General features: G+C 31.5%; 3 protein-coding genes across 3 annotated transcripts; all 3 read left to right on the top strand.

The window, feature by feature from the left end:
- The first annotated feature begins 542 nt into the window (after positions 1–542).
- Positions 543–2,404, top strand: LOC115444970. The gene is made up of 5 exons (XM_030170998.2): positions 543–708; positions 1,051–1,170; positions 1,400–1,603; positions 1,735–1,891; positions 2,287–2,404. Exons 1-5 carry the CDS (start codon positions 619–621, stop codon positions 2,337–2,339), a joined length of 624 nt encoding a protein of 207 aa, XP_030026858.2. The 5' UTR covers positions 543–618; the 3' UTR covers positions 2,340–2,404.
- Positions 2,405–4,527: 2,123 nt separating this feature from the next.
- Positions 4,528–5,992, top strand: LOC115444999. Its single transcript, XM_037446766.1, has 4 exons — positions 4,528–4,760; positions 5,134–5,292; positions 5,444–5,600; positions 5,937–5,992. The coding sequence occupies exons 1-4, from the start codon at positions 4,668–4,670 to the stop codon at positions 5,990–5,992; spliced, it is 465 nt and encodes a 154-aa protein (XP_037302663.1). The 5' UTR covers positions 4,528–4,667.
- A 1,007-nt stretch (positions 5,993–6,999) lies between these two features.
- On the top strand, positions 7,000–9,010 carry LOC119193104 (the record flags this gene model as incomplete). Its single annotated transcript, XM_037446767.1, has 3 exons — positions 7,000–7,168; positions 8,009–8,170; positions 8,854–9,010. Coding segments are annotated over exons 1-3 (412 nt in total), but the record flags the coding sequence as incomplete, so codon positions are not given.
- Positions 9,011–9,647: the final 637 nt, after the last annotated feature.

The raw sequence follows: 9,647 nt of genomic DNA on the forward strand, positions 1-9,647 counted from the left end.
AATTACTTAGAAAAGTTCGTGCTTTTCATCCAATTTTAATTTTGTTTTAGAGCCCGGCTTCGGGTTGGGCTTACTCCGTCGCTATTATCTCACCCATTTTATCTCCAATGTAATCTTGTTAAGAGTCCCTTCCCCCTTGCCCCCTCTTTTCCCCTACAGCCCTCTACTGCCGAGAGAAGCAATAATGCTGAAATCCCCGGTTTTCGGCGCTTAAACTAAGCCACGCATTACCAAGGAATCCTTAGCAAAATTAGTTTTTCATCTACTTACTCGTATGTACGTATAATACAAGCTTAAAAATTAAAGGAGTACAGTTTTTTGGTTTTTAGAATTTCAACTTTTGATAAATCAGGATTTTATTAAACTGAAACCTACTGGGCCGCAGGGTTCTTCAAGACGTTTATAACCTACTAACTGAAGAGACCCTAACAGAAGAGATTGATTCCAACAACACACTTTCCTAGATATCTTTAACTTTTTATACGTCACAGTCGATCTACGTTGTCTATAAAAATCTTCTTTCCATATGACAATCTGATTGAACTGTCCAATCTGTCTTTTCGACATTTATATATTTTTATATCATCACATTATTTTTATGTGATTTTTTTTATAATAATGCCATTCAAATTACCCGATGTGGACAGATGCTGTGGTTGTGTCACGGATCTGAAGGCCGCGGCCGCGATTATAGCTGTTCTCGGAATAGTTAGTAATTATCTATGTTCATAGTAATTAGAAAGGCTCATGCGAATACAATCAAGTAGTGGGCACGGATGAGCAGTGTAAAATTATACTTTGCTGGTAATAACAATAACGTTCAATTTTGTGTATCTATCTAAATATTTAGGATTACACTTAGTACAATTCATCAGCTATCATGATCTGTGTTTCAAATTTCATGCAAATTATTTCAACGATTGCTGCATTTATTTCGTACAAACATCCAAACATATTCAAAAACTTTGAATCAAATCCAACCTTAATTATTATTATAATCAATTAAATAAATAATTAATTAATTAAATTATTTATTATCACCCGTTTCAGGTGACGAGTCCGACGGTATCATGGGCAGTTGTGCGTCACTCTTATGTGATTAGAGTGTCTTGCTTTATAACTACCAGCGCAACAAGACCCGACATAGTAGACATAAACCTTAACAATATTGTAAGCAATTACTGTAATCAATTAATTTTATATACAATTTATATTATAATAACCACCGCTTAGATAATAGTTGTACAAGCGAACCTATAAAAGAATAGCATTTTTTTCAATGATTTTCTTAAATATAATGTTAATTAATATTAAATAAATTATATAATAAGGATAATATTTATTTATAGACATCATGGATATAGGTAATTTCTACAATTAATGGCTTTTTTGTTTCTAGTTAAGCTTTGGATTTGGCGCTCACGCCGGGTTGGGACCATCCTGCCTTAGTCCTCCTAAACTAAACAAAACTACTTTTCGACTTACCGAAGGAGAACAGTCTACGGATTTTGTGCGCACTACAAAATATCTGGGATGGATTGTCCTGGCTGCAGATATGATTCTTTTATTTTGTAGTGCTAATTTGCTTATTAAGATATTTAAGGTAAATCAAGTATATTACATTATATATTATGATATATACTTTATATATTGAATTAATTTTAATGAATAGGAATACTATTTAACAATGTACACCAAAGAAATTTGTAATCTTATTATATTGTGAAATTTCAGGGGGCATCCAAGCAAGCAGCAAAGTTTTTCATGATTTCAGCCTCAATATCGATGCTGTTTTCATTTATTTATGGCATGCTTTACGTTTCTGCGTGCATATCTGTCGGTGGAGCGTTTCCGGTTTTCGAATTCATCTTTTCATTAGTGGATGTGACGAGTAAGTAAGATCGGCACAGTAATGTACAGTCACCCTCAAATTATGTATACATAGAGACCAAATAAGATAGGAAATTCAAAGTCTAGACTGACCACGAAAATCCTTGCCATTTTGTGATAAAATATGGAATTAATTTCTGGTATTTTCAACGTTAAGTTTAACAACAAAAAAACAAAATTGGCGGCCTCAAAGCAGGTTTTTTATTTGGTCTATAATTTAACTTCGTTTGTTTTCAGTTTGGGCAGTTTGGGTGCATTTTATAGCTGTTATACGCACTTATATTACAAAATATGAGCCTGTAATTGAGAAGACTTCTAAGATTCCATTTTCACTTAACCCCCTAGGACCGTTGTTTAGGTATTAACCTTACGTAACGTATGTATTTTTGTTTTCAGTGTGGCTCTACTTTTTAATAGTGGTTAATTCCTACAGAGACAAAGCTACGTAAAGGGAGTTCTTGTCTATAATAAGCAAAGAAGATGAAGTGAAATCTAATAATCATTCCCTCCATGAAGAAAAATAGTGGCATATTAGATACCGCATATAATAAGTCCATTGAGATCATTTGTAATGTGTTTTTACATTGTATACTTTTTACAATAAATGCTCATTTAGAATCAGACTTTAATTATCTAAATTAATTAAGAATACGAGAAGAATTTGGCATAAAATATTGATTAGAACAAAAACGTTTTTATTTTTTTCGGATCATAGAATTAATACTACGTCAATTGAGTTTTGCGTACAATTGTATGACGTCCAAAGAGTATTTAGAACCAATTTAGAACGTCGCGCTAATTGACGTTTGACGTAAATTGACTAGCAAGATGATCAAAGAGAATTATAAAGATGATAAAGGAGATAGGAAATTGATAATTCCACGATGGAAATTGATAATTCCATGATCCAGCTGATTCGGAAATAGTATTATTATGGGTATACTGCCGTTCCTTCCAACAGTAAACAGATGCTGTTTTTGTACGAGGAAATTAAAAGTCGCATGTGTTTTTATTGATATTTGGAGTATGGTAAGATATTCACTAAACCATTCGCATTTTATATGATTTGTAAAGAAAGAAAGAAAAATATATGGATTACTATTTTTTGTTTGTGACTACGCCCGTGTGAAATAATTTGTCCGGGATAAATGTACCCTATATTATTCCCAGGATCTCAAGTGGTTCAACCATGAAAGCGTAATAGACTAAAATATATATACCTATAACTATACTTATGCTATTTTTTATTTATTTTCAAATATATACAATTGTGAACTTACAGCCAAGCCAAAACGCTCACAATGTTACACTATACTAAGTAAAATTTACAATTATAATTTACTTAATGTTTATACATCTTTTTTTATTATTTTCAGTTGATAACTTCTCATGTAATTGGCATATTATGTTGGCCCGTATGCCACAATCTCTATGGACATTCACAAGATCCTGTACATTCACCATTTATAGTATTTAGATGGATTTTATTCGCTGTTAATGTGATAGTTCTGGCGAGCAGTTTTGCGTATTTAATAGGAATATTTTGGGTAATTACCATGAATTTATAATTTAATAAAAGTACTATTTTATCAATAGGTAAGTAAAATGAAGGCTCTAAATTATATAAGCAGCTAAGAGTCCTATAACTTCAGATTAAGGCATATTTGTGACCGAGTAATCTGCCCTGGACTACAATGATATTACCCACAATATATCAAACGTCATAGCAGAAAATACAAGACTATTTACTCACCAATAAAATGTCCCGCTAAGTAACCATGAAATAAAAAACTATATCATATTCTAAAAAAACAATACCAAAGTATGTTAAACTATTTTATATAGAATTGCGGTTTATTTTGTTTAGGTGTGTACAATTAATATAAATACTCTATTATAGCTTTTGATTTCAGTCTTTTCCAATAACTGCTAGTATATTCATATGCTGTGGAATCATATCAGCCGTATTTTCGATAACTTTTGCTATTCTTTACGCTGTGGAAATGGGTTATTCAAAATGTACCAACCCAAGCGATGTTTTTGCCTTCAGTATATACGCAGTGTGTATGTATGCCGTGATCTAATTTCATTTGTTTAGTTTTGTATAAACTAATTATGTTTTCTGTTTACAGTATGGTGTTACTTCGTAATAGTCGTAAACTCATATGATATGAAATGAAGCTTTCAGATATTTATGCATTTAATAAATAAATGTTTGTTCATTTACTTTGTATTTTATGTGTAGAGTAGTTAACTTGTGTCAATAAATAATAAGCCGCGGTTATGTTTGCGATATACATTAATTATTGGGAATTTCAAGATACCTGGTTTAAGAGGGTTTTGTTTTAGGTGAATATTTTTTTATTTAATGATTTATTGATTTTATTATAAATAAATTCGGAATAAATATAATACTACTTAGATGGAAATAGTTACAGTATCTATACAAAGCTATGTGTAATTAAAGATATTTATGGCACTCACCTCAAAACATCAAAACAGTATAATGCTCTTTGTTTGGCTCTTTGCCTCAACGTCATTGCATAAAATTGACATTCCATTCTAAAAGTATTCTATCATGTATGCTTGTCATTGTTCTGAGATCATGTATTTATATTCCTACTTTCAACTTTGACATTGCCAAAATCATCGTCTGACAACGATGAAGCCACAATCTAAAAATTGAATTGAATTGAATGTATTGATACTTTTGCACAAAAATAATTATAATATATATTTTCCCGTCTCCTATTAATGCGTTATCTAGATATTTGAAAATGTCTATTTTCGATCGATTACCTACAGTTAAAAAGTGTTGCTTTTGCCTTAATCTCAAGTGTGGTACTATATGCGTGGCTGTATGCGGTATGGTAAATATTTAATTTATACTAAATATTATAATAATGCCCTTTAACGAATTCGAAAAAACAATCCAATAAATTATAATATCGAAAGCAAAAGCTTAGATCTAAAACTTTCAAACTATGTACAGTCCTAAGAAAATACAAAAGTTACCTTGTTTTTATTTACTAGTGTTTACCCACAAATCCAGCAGCGCAAGAATATCTTTGCAATATGTAGCGTACATCAGGTTTTCAGCTCCCTCCTTAAACCTCAGTCTTGCGACAACAAACATGCAGATTACAGGCATATGTTTGCATTAATTATGTACATTATTTATATATAGATAGAGTTTAAATTATTCATTCAGTTATCTTTGCACTTATTTCTATTGATTTCCAGTTTCAACTATTCTGCAGCATATTACTAACAGTTCATAATCGTAGCCGCAATTGTGAAAGTCAGTTTGAGAAGATCATACACATCGTGGCGATTGTGCTTGTAATATTAGACGTTGTATTATGTATACTAAGCATTGGTCTAATAATTGGAATTATAAAGGTTTGTATGATTTATTTCTTAGGCGTCGCACAGATACTGTCAACTTGTCGAGAAACATTACTGCGAAATTGTTTACTCCAGAAACTCATGTGAATGCGTCTGTGCGGAGCCTTTAATTAAATAACAAATATTAACGTAAATTTATTTTCAGAAAATGCCACAAACAGCGATATTGTGGATGTATTCAGTGTGCTTATCAATAATAGGGATGCTTGTGATGGCCTCTTTATTACTAATTGCTGGATTTAGTAGAAAGCAATGCCTCATATTGATTACGGACAGTATATCCACTTTCGTGACATGTTTAAGTAAGTATTTATTAACTTGTAAATTAAGAAATAGAGAGAGTTAACTTCATTTATTCATGTCTTATTCAAATTATTATCTCACATTATAAAATCTGACACAAGCAAGAAAATTAATGCAAGTGAGAAAATTACAATTTTTAAAACGCCTTATAAATATGTAATTTTTTAAGTATATACAATAATTGTTATTTTAAATAATGGGGAGAAGTGTGTGCACTAGTTACATTTTTGCCTACCTCTTTGGGGGTGAAGGTGTAGTGCGTGTTTTTTTTTGTTTATACAATATGAAGTCATGGAAAACTGTGTGTAGAAGTAACTTGAAACTTGTTTTTTCAGTTTGGATTTATTTTCTCCTAGTAGTGCGAAGTTACTACCCAAGCATGGTACAGTAAACATCCAAGATACGAAAGTAAAATAATTAGCAATTTTATATTATTTTTTATTTTTATTTGTATAAATATAATATCAATACCCTACATCATTTGTTTTATTTATAGTTACATAGAGTTCTATAAAAAATAGATCTCAATTCGAGTAGCAGACTTCGATGGAAAATTTAAATATATTTTTACCATCAGGGGCCTTATTCTCTATCCCGCACGTTATTTTAACAGTGCGTAACAAGCACGAAACACAACGCATCATGTTTAGGACTATAGAAATTTGGCTTACAGAATACCATTCCACACACATTTCTCGAAGATAACATGACACGGCCGCGTTACGCGTTTACACTATCATACAGAATAAGGGCCCTGGGCCCTGGTATTCTGTAAGCCAAATTTCTATAGTCCTAAACATGATGCGTTGTGTTTCGTGCTTGTTACGCACTGTTAAAATAACGTGCAGGATAGAGAATAAGGCCCCTGGACTTTGAATTTCAAACGCAGATTACAAAGCACTACGTGACACTGCCCTACGCTCGTCCCATTGTGACATTAGATGTTATGTTCATTGTTCATACCACACCCAGTGATATTACGCCTCAGTTATAATCAGTAAACGTATTCTATGTATGTACGTATGGCACAAGAGATACGAAGCCGAAGTAGAATTAAAAATTAAATACCTACCATCTAATTAATAATAGTGACTTCTTCCTACTATTATAAATAAACAACGATAAAATTTATTGTCCACTAAAATTGTTTTATGCTACTTAAAATTTTAAATTAATACACAAAATTGTTTTATTTTAAGAAATAAATTTATATTATAATTTATAACCGGAATAAAGAATAATTAGGATAAAAAAAATTAAATTGAACAAATCCACGTCGAAAATATTTTCTTTGTCGCATGGTCTAAGTATTTTGTACACAGACAAATAATTATTTATGATAGTAGGTACCTACGCCAACAAATTAGATTGGATGATAGTACTCTTTGGTAAAATCATCAAGGCATTTGTCATTGTCATGAAAGATTTACGGAAATAATATATGGAAATTATTATTTGAATAGATTATATAACAATGTCTTTAATTGATAAATTGCCAACTGTAGAAAAATGTTGTCTCTGCATTAATCTAAAATGTGGTACTATTTTAATAGCCATATTAGGAATGGTGAGTACAGAAAACTTTAATTTTAGATGTGGAACATAAATCAAGCTGTACCTATCTATATGTTACATTTTCGAATAAACAGAGGCATTTATTATTAAAATAAATTTGACAATTTCGTTGGCGTAGTTGTATTACAGTACAAATGCAGTGCTGAATTTTTGAGTTTGATTCCCACTTCGGGCAGTGATATTGGGTTTTTCTAATCAGTATCAGTTTGGAGTTTGGAATTGGTGCCCGATATGGCGATAGGCTCGCCTCCTATCACATCACGGGACGAAATTGACACGGCCGAAAGTGGGTGCACTAGTTCCGTGCATAGCGAACTCTGCCTTAACGATTCAGGGTTAAAAGGCATGAGAGTGTGTAAATATATATCCAATTTGTCTAAACGATTATTGTATTTTTCTCACAAAGGCCATATAAAAATTTAATTAAGAATTTAAAGAAACAAAATTTATTCGGTATGTGTGGGACTATATAATATATTAGGTACACTGGGTATGAGACAAATGTTCCTACTGCTACGAGTTGTATTATAACACGTAGAATTATAAATAATTTGCACAAATAATTAAATTGTAACCGGCCGATGTCTGTATATTAAAGATATTGAAGAAAACCTATTATGAGAGGTCTTTATCAGAGCAGCAGTAACGAAAAATATATTTTAAAAAATTTCAATGTTTTTTTCATCGCTAGAGATTTAACTTTTATCCTAAAAAAACTTTTCCACGTAGGCGTTGTCTCGAACAACAACTAGCCGAAAATAAAATTAAAAGATGGTATTTATATAAATCTGATTCAATTTTAATTTTATTTAGCCTGTGTTTTTCTCTGCAGTTCAGTGTCGGCATCGGAGCGGCGCGGTTACTCACACACGACTGTCTCGCGGCCGAGCGTGGCACGTTGGCAAACGTGATAAAAATATATGCCTATGCCGTAGCCGTGGTGCAAATTTTATTACTAATCACCAGCATTATATTAATTATAGGCGTCATCATAGTGAGTAATGAAATAATCGTAGACTAGAAATGCTTGGGCCATATACCTCACTGTAAACTTATTTTTCAGTCGGCCCACTCGACTGGGAGCTCAGTGTCTGGCAGCTTTGTTGCCGAGTTTTTACGCTGAATAACTTTACTAAACAATGAATGCGACCACGTTTTCTAGATCTTCCAAATACCTTACTTTCACAAAAAATAATTAAGCCAAACTTTAATATTTGACGTGGCTTAACGATATATTGAGGCACAATGTGATTCCAATAAAAGAAGCATGTCAGTATTTTGATCATCAATTAACAGCGTAATTTTATTGAACTTCCTTAGAGGCAAATTATTTTGAACTTTGCTAATTATTTACATTTTTTAAAGTGTTTGCACATATGATATACAGGGAGCTTAATGCCATTGGCATTCTCTCCCAGTCAACCTTAACGTGGTGCAGAGATAAATGGAGACAGGTGTATAATAAAAAAATATAATAACAATAATAAATTATTAGATAAAATAAATTTATATGTAGGTACTTATATATTAATAAATATATACGTAACCATATAAATAAATACACTAATAAGGCTTACGAGGAGAGCTGGCTCTTCAGCTTACAATAACAGCCGATCTCTTATTATATTAAAGCTATTGTTACATGTAATTTCATATATAATAAATATGTTTGTACAGGGTAACCGGACTACGGCAACATGGTTCATATATGCTGGTTTCGCCGCTATTATTGTTTTAGTGATTGGAGTTATTCTTTTGATCGTCAATAGATTAGTTAGCAGTCTCTGCCCATTACCGCTCATAGAAATTATTTCTTCTATAGTGACGTGTTTAGGTGAGTATCATATTATAGCACACTGTTTAAATAAATATGTAAAGTAAGTGCTATCTTAAGAGATAGATCTATGATGTACGAGGTATTTTCGTTATCATGGATGACACTGCAAGACTGGGATTTTGTATCAGAATTCTACCAGATGTATGGCAATAGCATCCTATCGTCTCTTTCACAAAAATGTAGGTAATAATGTTCTTACAGGAAATAAAGAGATATCGGTACTCTTATATTACACAAACAACTCAAGAGTAACTTATAACGAGTTTATTTAAATTGATTTGCGTGTTTGTAAAAAAAATGTTTTATAATTATTCATTATATTACTATAATATGCTGTAAAATTATTATAATGTCATGTTAATGAAACCAATTTTATATACTTTTAAACTCTAACTTTTCATTTATTTTCAGTTTGGATATATTTTATAGCCGTAGTGAAAAGTTACCAATCAGAAATGTAGCCAGAGGAACGAACATTATTTGAGTTCATATTTTAATAATAGATTTATTAAAGTGTTTATTAAACCAATAAGTACGTAAGTTTGTTTCATTTATTATATTAAATCGTGTATGTATAGAATGCGAATGTAAACACACCTACAATAACATAGTTTTATTAATTCACCAAAACAAT

The sequence above is a fragment of the Manduca sexta genome, unplaced genomic scaffold (genome assembly GCF_014839805.1).
Source record: "Manduca sexta isolate Smith_Timp_Sample1 unplaced genomic scaffold, JHU_Msex_v1.0 HiC_scaffold_3597, whole genome shotgun sequence".
Lineage (NCBI taxonomy): Eukaryota > Metazoa > Arthropoda > Insecta > Lepidoptera > Sphingidae > Manduca > Manduca sexta.